Source organism: Thunnus thynnus, chromosome 4, assembly GCF_963924715.1.
Source record: "Thunnus thynnus chromosome 4, fThuThy2.1, whole genome shotgun sequence".
Taxonomy (NCBI): Eukaryota; Metazoa; Chordata; class Actinopteri; order Scombriformes; family Scombridae; genus Thunnus; species Thunnus thynnus.
In genome coordinates, this window is record NC_089520.1 from 33,939,766 (window position 1) to 33,958,932 (window position 19,167).

The window sequence follows — 19,167 nt, forward strand, 5'->3', positions numbered from 1 at the left end:
CCCTACTGAACCTTTTGTAGGCGATGCTCCCAGATCACTTTGGTGAGTAAAACATGTAAATATCCAAAGCTACAAAAATAAAACCCAAATAGTAATAAACCATAGCTTTCTTTTCACAAATGTACCCAGTTCCCCTGATATGTACAGAAGCCCACTGCACTCACTGCAGAAAAAATATTGGAGACCTTAAATCTCATAATGATGATTTCAGTATCTCATAATTATGACTTATTATCTCATAATTACAAGAAAAGATCTTGTAATTACGGGAAAGGTATCTCATAATTGTGACATCTTGATCTTGTAATTATGAGAAATGTCAAATGTAAAGAGACTGAATTAGCTTTTATTTCTTCTAGACTTGAGACAGTGGGAGATATTAATGTGGATGAGCAGATGGTATCATTCTGTGAAGTATTCTGTGCCTTGAGTGAATAATCAATCACATGTCCAGATGTAATGCTGTTATGTACGTGAGGCTGATATATTGATGAACATGAAATAAAGCATCAGTATCCTGCATGAGGGTTTATGTATGAAACACTGAGAGAAAAATAATAAGCAGAACAATTCATAAATCAAAATCTAAACATCTAAAGTCCTTGTTCAGACAGGAAGCTCTCAGACCTGCTCAGTCGTTCAGTAGTAGATGCTTCATGGATACAAAGTCATGGATCTGAAATGCATCCAATATATCATAATGTGTTAGTCTAACTACATACTATGGTGCCATTTGATAACAACCATCAATATAAAGCATTCAATAAAGTTTCATAAAGACATTTACATCTGAACCTCCTCATCAGGTCACAGAATCTGATGGATCACAAAATGCAATTTAACAGCTGATATCTTGTAATTATGAGATAGTGAGTCATAATCATGAAATACCAATAATAATACCAGTCATAATTATGACATACAGTCAATTTTGCTTTCTTTGGTGAATGCAATGGGCTTCCATAAAAATGTGCTGTTCAATTACATTACTGGAATAATTCTCATTATTTTGGAACAGCAGCTGCTGTGGATGTGGCTAGCAGTAAGCTAACTAGAACGCTAGCTGCAAAGGTGAGGCCAGTGGCTACAGAGAACAGCAGCCACAGCACCAGCTATGACTAAAAGAAACAAAAAAACCTGCAAGATTAAACACAGAAGACAAGATTCCAAAATAACATCAGCACTGCTTTGAACACACAGAGTAGCTGTGCTCACACTCGGCTTCTACAGATGCAGGTTTCCTCTGGCTCTGGTTTCAAAGCAGACAGCTTATCAAGATGGCTAAACAGAGTTGGAGTTGGGGTGGTGAATATGACAACATAATCTGTCAGTTGATATAAATTTGTCTACTATCATGGATTTACAACAATCCTAAAATCTCTGGGTGAACTAGACCATTAGAGCAGTGGTGTAAATCATTGATCAGGACTGTTTAATTGGATTCATTGGCATCAATGTTATGAAGTTCTTTTTCAAGTATTTCCTTAGTTGATGAACCAAAATAAGGCATTCCTGTCTGAATACTTTATCCCTTTACAATTTCTACATTATTTATGCTGAAACTTTATATCACAATACAATATATACAGATATCAACATTGTTGTAGAAAATGACACAGTTTCATCCATCACTAGTTGGAGTGAAACTTCACCAAATCACAGGAAGGAGGGAACAACTTCCTTTCCTGCTTTTTGTACTTTTATATACTAAGAGTACAATGTTTGACTGTTCTCAGGTTAAGAAAATACAACTGCAAGCATGTTGTTGATTGTCCAAAGTGATCATTTACTGTGTCCTCCAGAGGCTGGCACTTTATGTCACCTCTTTAAAAGACTGTTGATAGCTTTGACTTCATCAGTGGACATAGGAGACAGATTGTAGCCTCTCAGCTCTGGTTTTCCTGCAAGCAGAAACAGAAAGACAAACATCATGGTCACCTTACAGTAGACTGCTGGGAGAATGTTCAGAGTTTGACTTGTCCTGAGGAGGTATCGATCATGAAATAGTAGCAGCTGAAATGTTTCCACTTGCATAACAACTGGTTTACCAGCGGAGTTAGTACTGAGCTGCAACCCCTCCCTGTTTATTCCTCCAAGTCTATATATATCTAACTGAATGCAGACTGGACTCACTTATCACTTCCTCTTCCAACAACTGAACCACTGGGAGATGTTTGGAGTTTAACGACACATCAGCTTCAATCGGAGATCTATCAGAAAACTATTTTCTCTACAAACACAAGTTACAGGAAAAAAGACTGCAGAAATATTCCATATGGGAAAACAGTTGTTTTTCTTCTCCAAACACTAAGGGTCAAAGGTCAAGACTCCAGATATCATCTCAATATCCTGTCTGTTGAGGCACTTATTTGATCATCCTGCCTGAGTTTATCTAATGAGATGCTACGATATTTATCATTCATCCTGTTGCACTATGAGCTCACCAACTTTTGTTGTAATCGGAATAAAGTTTAATCAACTCATGATTACAGTTGCTCAACAGAAACATCTGGACAATATAACACCACAACTACAAGCTCACAAGTCAACACTGAGCTGATTCAAAACCTCTCTGACACACTCAACAAAAACCTCAACATTTTCAAAAAGGAAGCACTTATCACAAGGCTGTAGGGACACATGACTAATGACAGTGTCACATTATTGAGCTCAACTTGCTTATTATTGTGAGCTTTAGAGATGTTGGTAGGTGTGTTTCTGAACCTGGACAGAACCAGTCGAGCTGTGTCTCTCTGTTTCCCGCCTTGATGCTAAGCTAATTGCCTCCTGGCTCCAGCTCCATGTTTAACATACAGACCTGAGAGGGGTATTGATTAGGTCTGCCCCCTAAAAGTCCATACATCAGTCGAGAAGTCCCTGAGTCGACTCGCATTTTTTCAGCTGAACTGTTGTTTTTTTTAGACTCGTCTTTATACACAGAGTAATGCAAAGTGACAGAATGACAGGCTGTAAACTTCTACAAAGTCTCTAAATGACCTAAATACATAATTGTGATGGAAACAGGACAGCGTGACCAACTGAACTCTACTGCAGTCAAAATGCTCCTCATACCTTGCATCTCATTGAGACGATTGACTTTTGCTTTCAGTCCTTTGCGAAGGTCATTGATCTCCTTGTCCAGCTGCTCCTGGTCTACAGATGAAACACAAAGATCACAAGAGTTTAGAATGACCTCACATTCAGCCACGACATGTAAAACATATCACTTTATATTCAGATGTATACTGGAAATCTATCTAATATACAGTACTTAGATATGAACACTTTTACCTTTCTGAATCATCTCTCTTGTCTTGGATTTGGGGAATTTGATGAACATGTTTCCAAAGCAAACCTTCACTTTCTCTGCAAATGACAGCAGTGTTAAAACAGTTCTCCACCAATTCAGCATTGCACTCCTAACACATTTCTTCTTCCATATCAAAACCTAGTGCCTACATTACCCACTATGCAACTCACCCACCTACAGTTGTGTGTCAGATGTATTATGCAAGTAGAAGCTAATGTAGCCTGGAGCTGCTAGCCTCCAGCAGAGATGAGCAGCTACAGAGGTCTGCTAACCTCACTGCTTTCTAACTTCACACCACCAGACTTTTGTCATTGTCTAACTTGTAGTCTTCTGCCTCAACAAACACTGACTCCAGTGACAAAAGGCTTTATGGAATTCTCTCTCACATATGCATTAGTACTGTCCAACACCTAGGAACACATATTGATGTGTAAAATCGCTGGAATTTACTTTTCAGTATCATTTCACATACAGCGACATCTACAATCAATATACAACTCCACACCTGACTCACATCATGATACTACACTGTTGTTTCCACCGTGAAATCACTGTAATGATTGTTCTCACAACCTAAGCCATGAGTGACAGACTGAAACATCCATATTACAGCATCCTGTCATGATTGCTCACTCACCTGAATCTGACAGCTCATTCTTCAGTGCGTTCAATGCCTCTCTGTTCCTGTTTCTCTTTGAGTCCAGGTCCACAATCTGAAATACCAACACAAATCAACAGAGAACATTAGTTTTCACAACAATACAGTACACTAGATTACTCATTTCAGAATGTGGAAAAATTAAAACAAGCAATATATGTTTTTAATTGTCTGGATTTATGCTTAAAGACTGAGGTCCTTATATTTTGTTATATTTGATCAGGTTATGCACTTCGATCAACATATAAAATTGTTAACCTGTTCATGTCTCTTTCATTTAAGAAATATTGCCAAACTCAGGTCTGTTGTATCACAACCTGAGCTAGAGATGATTATTCACACTTTTATATCATCCCAGCTGCGATTCCCTTTTCACCTGCCTCAGCAAGTCGTCCCTGGACTGTCTCCAAATGGTCCAAAATGCTGCTGCAAGGCTGTTGATCAGGTCCAGCAGGACGACTCACATCACACCTATCTTATCTTTACATTGGCTTCCCATCAGGTTCAGGTTCATTTTAAGGTTTTCACACATAAAGCCCTGCAAGGTCAGTCACCTGTGTACATCTCTGACCTGCTCCATCCGTATATCACAGTTGGAGATATATTATGAAGACAAATCTATGTAATACTGTGATCTTTAAGTTTATGGTATTTTAAATATGTTAGTGTTGTCCATCACGAACACACTGAGTGCCTTCTCTCACCACATCCCTCTGATAAAGCCTCTTAACTGTATTTTAAACAATAAATCAATCTTGCATAAACAAACAATACCCACCACTCTACACACACTGGGGAATAACTGTGTTTGAATACTTCACAATAAAGCGACACCATATTATTTATTCAAAGTACACTCATTTTAGTACAAAACATAATTCACTTTTTTTGCTGTAATTGATGTGGAATGTTATTATTTCTCTATTTAACACGTGTATAACTGTATGCATGTCTAGCTGACCCAGGTTTTCTGTATGTCTGGTAATTTGTGGTTATTTAATGAAACACAACTTTATTTAGGAAAATACACAATGTGAGCACAATTTTAGACTGAAGTACTAAAGGTGTGTAAACTAGATTTTGACACAGGGCCAGTGGTGGAAGAAGTATGCACATCCTTTACTTAAGTAAAAGTAGAAATACTGTTGTCTAAAAATACTCCATTACAACTAAAAGTCCTGAATTCAAAGTGTTACTTAAGTAAAAGTGCAAGAGCATTATCAGCTAATGTACTTAAAGTATCAAAACTGAGAGTGTTCATTATGCAGACTGACTTCTTCCAGTGTCATATTATTACAATATGTTTTATTGTTTGTTTTTATCACTAACAAATACATGTAAGAGCATTTTAATGCTGTAGTAAAAAATTCAGTGATCCATTTTAATAATATAGATTTTATTGAACAAAATAACAATAAAGAAAGCAGTAAGACCACTTATAATCTGACTGACTCATTTCAGTCTCAGATGACCTTTAATTCAGCCATACATGTGCAGTACCAGTAGTTGCCCAGTCAAAAAACATTGAAGCATTTTCAATGCAATTGTTTCATATTGATTCAGTGCTTCAGAAAGCTTCGTTTCCTCATCACTACTGTATATCTGTATACAGTATAATAATATAACACTGAGTAGGGCCATTTTGCATAGTAAGCTACTAAATTTTGCAACTACAATAATACTTTTATACGTTAAGTAAGCAATATTTTTAATGCATGACTTTTACTTGTAATGGAGTTACGTTGTTTATGCTGTAGTTTCACTCAAACAAAAGATCTCAATACTTCTTCCACCTCTGGATAATACGTAACGTTTTTTTCTTTCTGTAACTATAATGATGAGATATGACCGGGTTTCTATCCGACTAGCAGGTTACTTGGAGACTGGCCACAGAGCTAACATACCCTTCCCCAGGGTAGGTGAGAATATGTTCAAACAAAGAAAATAAAGATTGAAAATGGAAAACAGTAAATATTCTGTCTCTGAGCCAGGAGACAATCTCGCTAATTAGCTTAGCTGCTAACATTCACAATTTCACTTCCGTCACGTTATTTATACCCGTCCTCCCGGGACGCCATGTTCTGCTCGTTATTAACAGCGTGTCGTTACCACATAAGCAGCTACCTGTTGTTTAGAGGTGAGAACATCCTCAGCTGCCTCCTCGACTTCTGACAAATATTCCAAAACACGCTGTGATTCAGCGTCCATGATGCTTGTGTTACTATAAAAATATGTTCGGGCTGAAACAACATGAAACAGAAAGGACCGCGATGGAGTCGCATCAAATATCCTCCGTTCTGTCTTCCCCGTTAATTACAGCAAACACGCCCCATCACGTGGATTTATGTTGTTGAAACTTACCATTTAAGTATAATATTAGAACACTACCATGTGAAGGTACAAGAGTAAGACAAGGATACTTATTTGTTATCAACAAAAATAGCAATAATACACCTATCAAGTGTGGGAAGTTGTCTGTATTTTAGCAGTTTCATTTCTCTGCCACTTATTTACACGAACATTTTGTGATGTGAACATCTATACTATGCATCTGTTTAAGATTAACAAGTGTGCACACAAAGCTCTGTGAGATTTTCAAAACTGCATAAAGGAGACAGAAACTTTCATTCTTTGTCTGGGCTGTGTTACTGTTGTCCATCACTAACACACTGACTGCCCTCTGGCCATCCATTTTTTTGTAAGAAATATACACTACGATATGTTCACCTCCACCCCTCAGATTTCCCTTTCGACAAACAAACATACAAAAACAACAAAATGTTTAAATGTATCATAAAGTACATTTCATTTGTAAAATTCACGTAGGCACATGTGGTTTTTGAAAACATATTTTACATGTGAAAACAAATTCTAGCCTCCCTTAATTGGCTCCCTACCTATGTTAGATCAGACTCTGACGTTCTACTGACGACTTACAAAATCCTAAATGGGTACCTTCATACCTCCTGTGTGTCCCCAGAGTCCAAAAGAAGTCATCAGGCTGTAGGGCCTTTTCCTACTGGCCCCCATTGTCTGGATAATCCTGCTGATATCAGACAGTGTGATTCTGTTGAGTGGTTTGAATAAACTAAACTAATCATTTGCCTTAACCTTCAGTAACCTTCAATTAGTTGCGTATTATTTAGTTACTTCAGGCCCTTGTACCTGTAGTTTTTTTCAAACTCCCCTTGGGGAGTTTTTCCTTATTCAAATCAAGGGTCCAAGGTTAGGATATTGTATGCTGCACAGGTTTTAAAGGCATACTATGCAGGATTTGTCAGTTGCTGTTTGTAAACACAACATTGAAAGTTTGTCCCTCTTCCCTGGCTTAATGACACCAGAGCAAGCTGAGAGTACAAGCAAGAGAAAGAGGGAGAGCAGTGGTGGTTGAGTGAGTTAAAGAGTGAATGAAGAGAGGGAGTGGCTGTAGTGAGAATAAAGCAGTGAATCAGATCAGTAAAACATTATTTTCTGATTGTTTCACGGCACTTATACTCTAAAGCACAAAAAAACACACCCACACCTCTGCACAACCCTGCAGAAATGTCCAGCATAGCCAGATTTAATGTGAATGCAGCCAAAGCACACACTTCATCCTGTCTGCTGTGGCCTCTCTGCTCTGTGTGTGAGTATTTCAGCCCCATCCTCGATCAAACAGACACAGACCTGCTCTCTTTATGCATCCATGACATGGACAGAGAGCAGAGGAGAGAGACGGAGACAGCGATGTAACCTGGTTGCTATGTTTTCGTAGAGTTCTGACCTCACATCCATGCTGTTATTGGCTGGGGGCTACACACCCACTGACCAAAGGAAAATACAGGCAGAGGGCAGGGGATACGTCCATATTCATACATTTCTCCATTCACCATTCTCCGTCCACATGAGCGTTTTAGCACTGCTTCAGAAATAATCTCCATCCATACTATCATGCCTGAAAATGCATATCACATTACTGTTCATGTACACTGGGCATGCGCATGCCGGTGTAGACAGGAAGCAGATTGTCTACGCTGCGGTTGGTCGCTTAATTGCAGAAAATACTACAGTGGAAGAACAACAATAGTGAAAAGTAAGACCAGAGATTTCTTTGCTTGGACCGACAATGAGGTGGAACTCTTACTGAAAGTAACATGAATATGAGTCATGAGTGATAAGACCCAATCAGGAAGTGAACGTGGATGCCTGTATAATCGTTTTCAAAAGTCTCAGTTTCCGTCTGTCCAGACTTAAATGCAGTCCTGGAGTTTTCAAACTAAAATGGGGTCAGCAGCATTTTCAAAGTCTCCATTTTAGAGGTTCAAAAAAGCTGGAGTAGTGTGGATGCTAGGAGTAAATCTGTCAAAAGTAATGCATTTTAAAATGAAAACATATTTGTGTGGATGTAGCAAGGATCTCTCTAAATACACCACCACACACTTCTAGTGGGTCATAAGTGATGATTGAAAGGGATTGTTTTTGTATGAGTCTATACATTGTTTTTTATGGAAAATCCTGCATAGTATACCTTTAAATCCCCTTCAGGAAATTTGTGATTTGTGATACTGGGCTATATAAATAAAATTGACTTGAGTAAATATACTTCCACCGCAGAGTATGTATTTTTAACACATTTTAAGAATTCCATTGATGTTTAATAAATGTACCACAGTCAATATAATCATTAAGACTATGAAAAATGTGCATTTTTATAGTAAATGAGGGGAAAATGGCCTGTATGGAGGAGGCATTTATCCACAATAACAAAGCCCTGTGTATGTGGAGTATTTCATTCTAATATCTTTTTATCTGTCCCATGTTGAGACGCACATCATGAGCTAACGATGGCTGTTTGAGGATTTCGGAGGCCAGCTGTTGGTGTTTGCCTCTACATTCACACACAAGTCAGTTTTCACACACCATACTAAAGCAGTGAAACTGATTTCTGCATGTTTTGAAATGAAACAGAAGTGTCTCTAAAGTGTAGACACATTTGAAAGCAGGAGGACACATTATCGAAGGATGATGTAATATGTATGATATATGAATCGGTTCATCAGTTATGTTGTCAGTTATATATCTACATAAAGAGCTCCTGGGCTGTGGCTCATCTGCTCCTCTTAAACAGAGTCCTGTTGCCTCTGTGGTGAGGCTGGAGGTGACAGCCGGCCGGGGTGGCAGTGATCACTGGTCTGTTTGTTCCACAGTTGTTGAACAAAGAACTGCATGAGGGTCATTTGTTTCACATGTGCCATCATGCTTCATACTTTATTCTACATCAGACCTACACACATTTTCTAGATCAGAAACATAAAAGGATGAAACAACTGCCTGCAGCATAATCCACTGTCACACCAGTCTCACTTGTAGTTTCTAGATGTAAAACTTTTCCCAAAAAAACTAATGTTACGGTCTACGGCAGGAAAGACAAATTAGTAAATTTAAATTTAAGATTTTTAATATATTCTAAGGCCTTTTTGGGGAGCAATGAATTCAATACTTTTGAAGACTTCAAGACTGCAGATAACCAGTCAACAAATCAGCCACAAAACACTTATGAAGCAGGCGAGGATTCAGCCTACATCACAACTTTGAAGAATTACACTTGTCAATCATGAATTGTTTGATAACTTTTATTAACTTTTGTTAAGCAGTTATTTTACTGACAGACCAAATCAGAAGTGGCTTCTTTATTCGCATCACTTGTAAAACTGGCAAAGTGCTGAAAACTCCTGCATACAAATATTTACATAGGCTTACTGGGTTAACTTAACTTAAAAAAAGACTTTTTATATAAATATCTGCATGCTCATAACAACTATGATCAATAGTGCATGTTTAGGACATACACTGCCTGGAACATTAGCTTATTTGTCTGCAATCACAGCATTGGATTAAACGTGATAATATGACAATAATAAGATAAGAAAAAAACAATCATCCACTAGTGAAAAATACATGAAAAATACCTGCTACACCTATTGTCAACCTGTTTGAGTGAGGAAAAACATAATAATATACATTCATAATGAATTATTTAGTTTGATGATTGTGGCTGTGGCTTACAGTTACACTAACAGTACTCAAGTTGCTGTTATGTACCAAAGTCGACCTGTTTTGGCCTGTTTGGTCTGTTTACAGGAGAATATTTGGACCCTGGTAAATTGTCCATTATTGCCGTCACAGCATCTGGTTTTATCTCCCGTTCCTTGAGCTCAGCTGCTCTCCTCCGCTCACCCCCTCCTCTTCTACACTCAGAGCCACTCCGGCGCCTCTCCGATACATCTTGTCTTTCTGCCGCACTTTTTCTCTGCTCTGAGCCACTCCTTTTCCTAACCCCCCCTGTCCTGTAGTCCAAAACCTCCCCCCGTGTTCCCAGCTGGTCCCTCCCAGCCCCGACACTCAAGTCCCTGGCAGAATGAGGCTTGGTGTTAGCACCTTGAACAGGATTGCGAATGTTGCCCAGGGCTTGCATCCGTCTCATGTGGCTGTTGGCCCTCACGGGGCTGCTGAACCTAGGAGCCCGGTATGCTGAGCCCCTGTCTGAGGAGTGCACCCGGCTCTCACTGTAGCTCCTTTTAGGGAGCGACACGGGACCCCTGCGCTCCAGCATTGGGCTCAGTCTTGACTGAAGGGTGTGGCTGTGGGTGGAGCGGCCGCAGGACACGCCACAGGTGGTGTAGCGTATCCGGCACAGGGTGCAGGCACAGCCAGAGAGCAGGGCAGAGTGACTGGCCAGAGAAGAGAGGAAGGTGAGGGGGAAGGCACGCTGACACTGGAGGATACACTTTGGAGAGCTGAGGCGTGACGAGGCAGCGGCAGGTGACCTGTGGCAGCTGGATAAAACCTCTGATACAGCTGACTTCCCACTCTCCTCCTGGACAGTCTGGATCTGGCGCCACTCTAGCTGCAGTAGCCTCTCCAAGTACCTTTCCAAAGGGCCCACAGGCCTGGGTCGAGGAGCCCCGCGGCCCTCCATGTTATAGAAAACAGCCAGCTGACTGAGGCTCCAGGAATTAAAAGGTGGAGGCAGGAAGTCTGGGAAGTCAAACCCACCATGGCCGTGTCTCCTGGGTCTTCGGCTGCAAGAGGGAGAGTCTTCAGCTTCGATGACCTCTGGCCGCAGCTCGAGCTGTGGAGGAACCTGAACAGAGGGCAACACAGGAAGTCTCTCTGAGTCTGACAAGTCAGTGTCACTGTCGCCTTCTCCATGGCCACTCAGACATCCTGCCTCCTGGTTTGGTGAGCGTCTCTCCAGCAGATCAGGACTGGAGTCACACAGGCGGCGGTGGGGAAAGGCTGCTGTGCGTCTGCTCCCTCTGTGCTTCTGTTCTCGGTGGCCGCAGCGCTGAGCAGCCTGCTGGACCTTCTGCTTCATCTTGTCCTCTGCAGGAGGGCACAAGGGATGGGACTTTGACTCTGAGGTTCCCTGAGCACTGAAGGGAAAAGTACATTTTATTATCTTAGCATCCAGGCTGCACAGAATGACGTAAAAGTTGCACAAACAGCCATTCTCACCTGTGTTGTGAAATATTGCACTTGCTCGAGGTGGTGTTCGGCTTGTGCTTTCTTCTTTGCTGCACCCTCTGTGATTACAGAGAGACACTATTACACCTGCACACATTTTCTACCAACACCAGGGCTGCAACTACCAATTATTTTCATTATACTGTAGATTAATCTGTTGATTATTTTCTCGATTAATCGATTAGTTGTTTGGGCCACAAGATGTCAGAAAATGGTGAAAAATTTCGATCACTGTTTCCCAGAGCCCCAGGTGACGCCCTCAAATGTCTTGTTTTGTCCCGACCAACTGTCCACAACCCAGAAATATGTCATTTATTATCGTAGAAGACTAAAGAAACCATTTTCACTTTTGAGACGCTTTTCTTGACAAAAAAAATGACTGAAAATGAATAATCATTTATCAAAATAGTTGTTGATTTATTTAATAGTTGGCAACTAATCAATTAATAGTTGCTGCTTTAACTAATACGTGTTCATTATGTAAATAGGCTACATCATTACTGCAAGCTAAGGCAACAACAAAAAGGATTATTTTCATTGTAAATGAATCTGACCATTATTTCTTTGATTAATCATTTTTTTAGTCTATGAATTGACAGAAAATAATGAAAAATGCCTGTCACTATTTCCCAACGCTCAAGGTGAGGTCTTCAAAACACTTTTTTATTATTATTTCATTCTCCTTTGACTCCTAAAGTTATTCAATTTACAGTGAATACAGAAAAAAAACATACAATACTCACATTTGAGAAGCTGTTATCAGCAATATTTGGCATTTCTGCTTGAAAAATGACTAATCAATCAGCAAAATACAGTAGATGCCAACTTATTTTCTGCTGATCCACTAATCCATTAATGAACTGATCGTCGCAGTTCTACATCACACTTACTTTCTCATGATTATTCTCTTGACTTGGGCGCGTGTGCTGTGGCTGCAGTGACTTCCTCTGTGACTGCCGTCTACCCATTTTATTGCTTCAGAAAAATATAAAAGATTAAATATTAAACACAAGCAATGACCTAAATATCACCGCATACAATAACACAAATGAAATACAGAAACAGTAATATATCCCGTGAATTGTTGGTCCAATATTGGGGTTCTGTTTAGTAATCTATCTGCACACACGAAGCACAAAAACAGCGTTTAGAGATCAAAGCGCATTGATACAAGAACAAACATCTCCGCGTCGCCGGTGATGCGACAGGGGAAATGAAGAGAGCGTTACACGCATACACAGAGCGTCCCTGTCTCCAACATATATTATCCTACTGAATAATCATATATTTCACGTTACCTGGCCACATTAGGCCTGCTGTTGCTCCACTGCACCTTTTTCTTCCATTCCCTCTCTGTGATGGAGAGCCTCTCCAGACATTGTTGTGGCATCCGCTCCTGAAGGATTGTGCCCATCCCAGCCTCCGACGGGCACCAATGAAATGGGCGAGCGGGCTGTTCACGCGAAACACGATGGTGTGATCATAATGAGTGGGGACCAGAATGCACGAGACGCATCCTCTTCTTTGATTAAATTATTGAGCCTGGTGAAGGATTCAGCTGCCGTCCAGCAGAGGGCAGTGCACTGTATGTGATGCTCCCATAGGCTCAACCTGTTCTTCCTGTGTTAAAGGACAGGTTCACAATTTTTCAAGTGTGTCTTAAAACAACAGTCAGGTGCAGCTCAACAAGGAAACACTGTCTGAGGAAACACAAAGAGGGAATTTGATGCTAAAAACACTGTAAATATGTCAGATATCCACATGATATGACTAACTCAGACTGCTGAAGCCTCATATAAGCTTCACATCAACTTTTAAATGTGTTTTTACTTCAGCAGGGGGAGCTGGGACATGTAGTGCAAAGTTCAGGTGAGACGGGTAAGGTTAGATAGTGAGGACAAATGCAAAACTTCATTGTATCACAATAAAGGGAGTTAATCTATGGAGCAACTGTAATAAAGAAATGAAAACATGTAGAACATTAAGTAAGTTTTAACAAATAATTAAAAATAACATTGAACAGACACAGAACGGATGAACAAAGAGGTTGACTGGAATAATATGATTTTGGTACCATGTGTCTTTTTAACTTATGTTGTATTTATTTGTTGTTATTGTTTCTCTTGTGTTGTTTTAAATGTTTTTGGCCTTGATTTGATTGATAAAGTATATAAAAAAGGGGTAGGACAAGAAAAGTTCTTTACACACATCATTCTACACCCTTTTCAAACATTGAATGGTTATTATTTATGTTGTTTACTGAAAGTTTGCTGTTATTTTTATTTGTTTTTGTTTTTTTTCGCTGCCTATGTATTTTATTTTGTTATTTTAACATGTTTCGAAATTATTACAGATGTAGGGACAGGAGCCACAGTGATTTTACAGACGGGTCAAAGGATCCACTAACATCCACTAACAGAGGCAACAGGGGCAGCAGTGGTGACTCCCAGTCATCAGACTGGGAATCAGTAAGATAACATCACATTATTTGAGTGTGTGTGCTGTTGAGCTAATTGCAGTACTTTTACATTAGTTTTGGCAGAAGAAGTGACAGCAAGCAAGATACTCATCTGTGGTGACTTGGTGTCAGCACTGTCAAGCATTAAATCAGGATCAGGCAGTAATCACAAAGATACATCATATGAGCTGCTAGTAAAGGAGGCAGTCAGGAGAGATTATGTGGATATTAATATTAAACTTCCAAATTCAGAGGGGAAAAGCATAGCTTGGAGGGAAATAATCAAACTGGCAGCAGCATTGGGGTAATGCAACAAAAGGAAGACACTTATATTAAATACAAAATAAGGTAGGAGTGGTGAGAAATAGTGAAATCAACAGGAAAGAGCAAGTTATTATAAGTAGATTAAGAATTGGTCACAGCAACCTGAATAGTAGACTTTATCACAGGAAAACACCAGACCGGCCATCGTCATCAGTGTCAGGAAAAAGAAGAAGGGCAGTGCTTACAGGGCTACAGAGGTAAAGACCAGTGGAGGTCAGGGTTAAAGATCTACTTGAGTGTGGGGACACGGTGGAGGGGAAAAAACACCTGATATTTAGATTTTTGAGAGAAACTGGACACATTACAAGTGGTAATAGATTTGGACAACAGTGGGTAATTAAATACAGAGGGAGTAATGCAACCAAAGAACTTACTTTGACAAGAAGTGAACGCTAGCAGCAGATCCACGCCTCCGCCATTTTGGACTAAAGGCGATTACCTTATTATCAAAGACCTTAATGACGCCAGTACAACGTCCTGCCTACAGAGTGCCATACAAAAGTACAATAAAATTCTTTCTATTCTATTAATATTAAATGCCTCCACATAAATGGCCTGTGTTGAACAATGTTAAAATATGATCAATATGTACACTGTTATAACTATTTACTTATACTTAATTATGTATTTGTTACATTTATGACAGAGTAAAAGCAGAAATTTGTAAAACATTCATTGAAATTTTTATTTAGCTATTAAACAACAAAAACTTTCAAATCACGGGTTCAGATTTACAAATTCTGAGTGTTCCAAATAGAAAGACATAACATAACATAACATAACATAACATAACATAACATAACATAACATAACATAACATAACATAACATAACTTGTGGTCGCTTCTTTGGATGACGCCATGACGCTGCTTCCGACTTCCGTGAGATTGAACTGTTGTTTACACATGTGTTTACACTCTTCGTCTACGCTCTCCTCTACATTCTGCTCTAACCTCTTCATTTATCTGTCTGGCTATGTTATTATTCCACGCTTAGTTCACATAAAACTAGATTCGGTAGTTTTCTTTCTGAAACGACATTGGCGTTAGTGGCTAACGTTAGCCTTTCGTTGTCACTCTGTTCACTAGCTTCGAGCTTAGCCTAGCTTAGCAGTTAGCTTTGTGAATCCACAGGTGCATCTTCTCGTCCTCCAAAATGGCAAATAAGTTACAGCAGCTGAGAGTGTTTGTTAACGAGCGACTGACAGCTGCGGCGGAGGAAATCTTCAGTGCTGTGGAAAGGACGATTTTAGAGTATCGAAATGACATTTATCTGTCCAAGGAGGATGTGAAACACAGCGGGCTGCTGCTACTAGCTGAAGGTTTGAACCGGCAGGTGCAGGTGGAGGTGTTCACTGCAGGTTAGTCTGCTCTGTTGTGGAAATGAGTCTACTGTGGTCTTAAGAGGCTGTCACTACGAACACAGAGCTTGTGATGCTTTATTCGACGTGTGGCCAGCTAGGGTGAATTAGAGTACTGTGGGACAATTTTTGCAAGTAGCACTTCAGCAATATGTTTCTTCATGAAGCCAATACATAATATCCACACACATTACCATTCTGAAATCCCCGAGGTGTTTTCTACTCATATCAGAATGCATAGGACTCAGAGAAGAAATGGCAAATATAAAAGTGTTCATGTGTCAAATTGTCCCAAATGATGTGCCTTTCCTAATGTGGGACAGTAGAGGCTGAAATATGGGACACTCACTGGGAGGCTGAAAGGTCTAAATCACCTTAATTCATACAATAAAAACTTGTCTGGTCAGTAACACTCAGGGCTGAAGTGCATGCTCATGTTTGGTCATTTCAGTAATTACAATGTTTTAGCTGTTACAAACAGTATAGTAATGTATTATATCATGTATTAGTAATACTGTTCGCCACCTGCCTTATTTTTAGGCAGGTGGCATATTACACAAATTACAAAAATTAAGCATTACAAGTCAAAGACCTCTGAATAACTATTGCTATTGCACATTTAATGTGCTGGAATGCATATTTCACCAATTTAAGAGAGTACATGACTGTCCTACATTAGTAAAACCAACTGTCCCACATTTCAAACCACATTTAAACCACATTTTCTAAAGTGGGACAATGAAATAAGTGACAAAAAATATGAAACATGTTTTCACCATATTATAGTATATTTTGATGCATGAATATATCATAAACACAATCTTAAACATTGCTTCATTTATGATAGATTTCCTTAAAGTCCCACTTTTCTTTTTTCTCCAGTTTTTTACATGATTGCATAAACTAACAGCTCCCAATAATGATCCTGTTTACTTGACAGAAAATATAAAGAAAATAGGGCTGCAGTTAATGATTATTTTCATTAACAATTAATCTGTTCGATTAGTAGTTTGGTCCATAAAATGTTAGAAAATGGTGAAAAATGTTAATCACTGTTTCCCAAAGGGTGACATCCTCGAATATCTTTTGTCCACAACCCAAAGATATTCAGTTTACTCTCATAGAAGACTAAAGAAACCAGAAAATATTTACATTTGAGAAGCTGGAATCACAGAAATTGGACATATTTTTCTAAAAAAAAAAAAGACTCACAACCTTTAATTTAACAGTTGGCAACTAATAGATTAATCAGCTATTCATTGCAGCTCTAAAAGGAAGTAGAAGAATATTGATTACCTTGAACAAAAGTGTTGTCCTCTTCCCTGATTTTGCAGAAAATATTTCTTTATCCACCTTCTGCCATGATAACTGCATTCACCTGGATGTTGCTGTGTTTAGCCATAACTGTGTAGTGGAAGAGGACCTCAGTCTTGTGTATATTGGTAATTGTGACAATGACAAACTTACACTATGTAAGTGGTATTATTAATAAAGATATACAGTATAACATATCATCATCATCTAATCCTTGCATTAGAACACACTTGTACATGTGTCATATGTTATATAGATGTTTCTGCTGATTTTTTTCATTGGTATCTCACAAAGTTACAATACATGGTATGGATGAGAGGTAAGGGAAAACTGAAAGTGTTAAAAATAATATTCTATTGAACACTTTCTCCCCAGTCTCCCAGGAGGTCAGCGTGTCTGAAGCAGAGGCCTCCACCCAGCCAACACACAGTGCAGATGCATTTCCAGAGCCTCAGGAACACCGGGCCAGCCGGGACCAAGAGAAACTGCAGGACCTGTCACAACGTGATGCTGTTGCTTGTTTTAAGTATGAACAGAGCATGCAGCCATCCTCTTGCTGTCAAACCCAAACTGAGACCAGCAGAGAAGAAGAGCTTCTTCCCATCTCTTCAGCTGAGTGGTTGAAAACAGAGGAGGAAGAAGATGGCTATGGAGGATCAGAAACAGCCAATTTCTGGCAACCGCTCTCCTCAGATAGCATGGATGAAAATGATACCAGTGATGCTGAATTTACACAGAGAGGAGGATCTAACTCATGTTCAAAGACAGTGAAGTCAAAGAAAAGGGCAAAGCAAAGACTTTTGGGAAAAGCTCTGGTGAGCCCTCATATCGAACAACAGCAATGTCTACTTCGAACCCCTGTCTCTGCTAACGTGATGATGCAGATTCAAGCCAAGGCTGCAACCTTACCTATGCATCCAGCTTTGCTTACTGGAAAGAAGAGGAAGAGATGCCAGTGCTGCCCTAACAAAAAGGACACCAAGACCAGCACCGTTTGCATCAAATGTCAAAAATACATTTGCAAGGCACACACCCAAGCATTCAAATTCTGCCCATCATGCATATAAACATAATAAATATAACTTTTATATATATATAGCACCTTTCAAAAACAAAGTCACAAAGTGCTTCACAATAGTTACAACAAATACCATCAGTTAAGAAAAAGCCATAAGATTAAAAGTGAGTCTTAAGAAGGAAATTAAAAGATGACACTGAGTTCCACAGCTGAGGGGCCTGAACAGCAAAGGCCCGGTCACCTTTATTGACAAGTCAAGATTTTGGAACCATTAGTAGGGCTCTGCTGGAGGATCTGAAGCAGTGATCAGGCTCATAGGGAGTTAGCAGATCACAGATACAGGCAGGAGCCTGAACATTCAAGGCCTTAAAGGCCCCATGAAATAAAAAATACATTTTCCCAGTTTTAATCCTGTGTCCCTGTGTTAATTGTTAATTTATCTCTTTTTTTATGCCAAATATACTGTCGGCGGCCACTTTATTAGGAACACCTGCGCAACCTAATGCAATCCAATACAACAGCTCCGCCATAAATGCTACATTTACGAAGTTTATACATTTTCAGTTTTTGTTGACATTGTCAGAAAGGTGATAATTCTACTTGTGTTTATTATTGAGGTCATCGTGGGTGGTGGTGGTGTACTAGAGTGCATTATATTGAAAAGTGTTCCTTATATTTTGGCCGCTACATGTATGTTAATGGAGTGGACAAAATATAAGGAACACCATTCATCACTGAAGCCAACGTAGCTCTTTAGACAGCTGATTAAGACATTATGGTCGACTGTGTCAAAGGCTGAGCTGAGGTCAAGGAGAATTAAAATTGAGTACAGGCCTGTGTCAGCTGCAAGGAGTAAGTCACTGGTGACCTTGACCAGAGCAGTCTCAGTGCGCTGTAGGGAGCGGAAACCAGATTTAAGTTTTCAGAAAATTTGATTGTTCCTAAAAGAAATCAATTGAGTGGAGACAGATTTTTCTAAAATCTTCAATAATAATAAATGGCAGCTTCGTGATGGGTCTAAAATGACTTAAAATGGATTTAGAGAGGGCTTCTTTAAGAGGGGGTAAACACTGGTAGGTTTAAAATAGGAGGGGGGAAATAGCAGTAGACAGAGAGTAGTCAATAATGGCTAAACAGCTTTTAAAAACCAAGTGAGAATGCAGTCTGTAGGGTAGGTGGATGATTTTCCAAGTGCAACAGTGCGTTCATGGGTTGACGTT

General features: G+C 39.5%; 2 protein-coding genes and 1 long non-coding RNA gene across 5 annotated transcripts; 1 reads left to right on the forward strand and 2 right to left on the reverse strand.

Annotated features, from left to right (window-relative positions):
* Positions 1–578: 578 nt before the first annotated feature.
* Positions 579–6,232, reverse strand: pdrg1 (p53 and DNA-damage regulated 1). The gene is made up of 5 exons (XM_067588427.1): positions 6,093–6,232; positions 3,948–4,023; positions 3,292–3,366; positions 3,073–3,153; positions 579–1,901 (listed from the first exon to the last, which is right to left on the reverse strand). The coding sequence occupies exons 1-5, from the start codon at positions 6,174–6,176 to the stop codon at positions 1,819–1,821; spliced, it is 399 nt and encodes a 132-aa protein (XP_067444528.1). The 5' UTR covers positions 6,177–6,232; the 3' UTR covers positions 579–1,818.
* Positions 6,233–9,564: 3,332 nt separating this feature from the next.
* On the reverse strand, positions 9,565–14,710 carry LOC137182131 (serine/arginine repetitive matrix protein 4-like). 3 transcript variants are annotated; one of them, XM_067588429.1, is made up of 5 exons: positions 14,631–14,710; positions 12,773–13,090; positions 12,365–12,449; positions 11,466–11,533; positions 9,565–11,383 (listed from the first exon to the last, which is right to left on the reverse strand). In XM_067588429.1, exons 2-5 carry the CDS (start codon positions 12,886–12,888, stop codon positions 10,042–10,044), a joined length of 1,611 nt encoding a protein of 536 aa, XP_067444530.1. In that variant the 5' UTR covers positions 12,889–13,090; positions 14,631–14,710; the 3' UTR covers positions 9,565–10,041. The 3 variants fall into 3 exon arrangements, with proteins under 3 accessions (XP_067444530.1, XP_067444529.1, XP_067444532.1); XM_067588428.1 differs by having other exon boundaries at positions 12,773–13,174; XM_067588431.1 differs by lacking the exons at positions 12,365–12,449; positions 12,773–13,090; positions 14,631–14,710 and adding an exon at positions 12,218–12,333.
* Positions 14,711–14,957: 247 nt separating this feature from the next.
* Positions 14,958–18,356, forward strand: LOC137182135 (uncharacterized). The gene is made up of 2 exons (XR_010928256.1): positions 14,958–15,615; positions 17,305–18,356. It is a non-coding gene; the product is annotated as an uncharacterized lncRNA (long non-coding RNA).
* Positions 18,357–19,167: the final 811 nt, after the last annotated feature.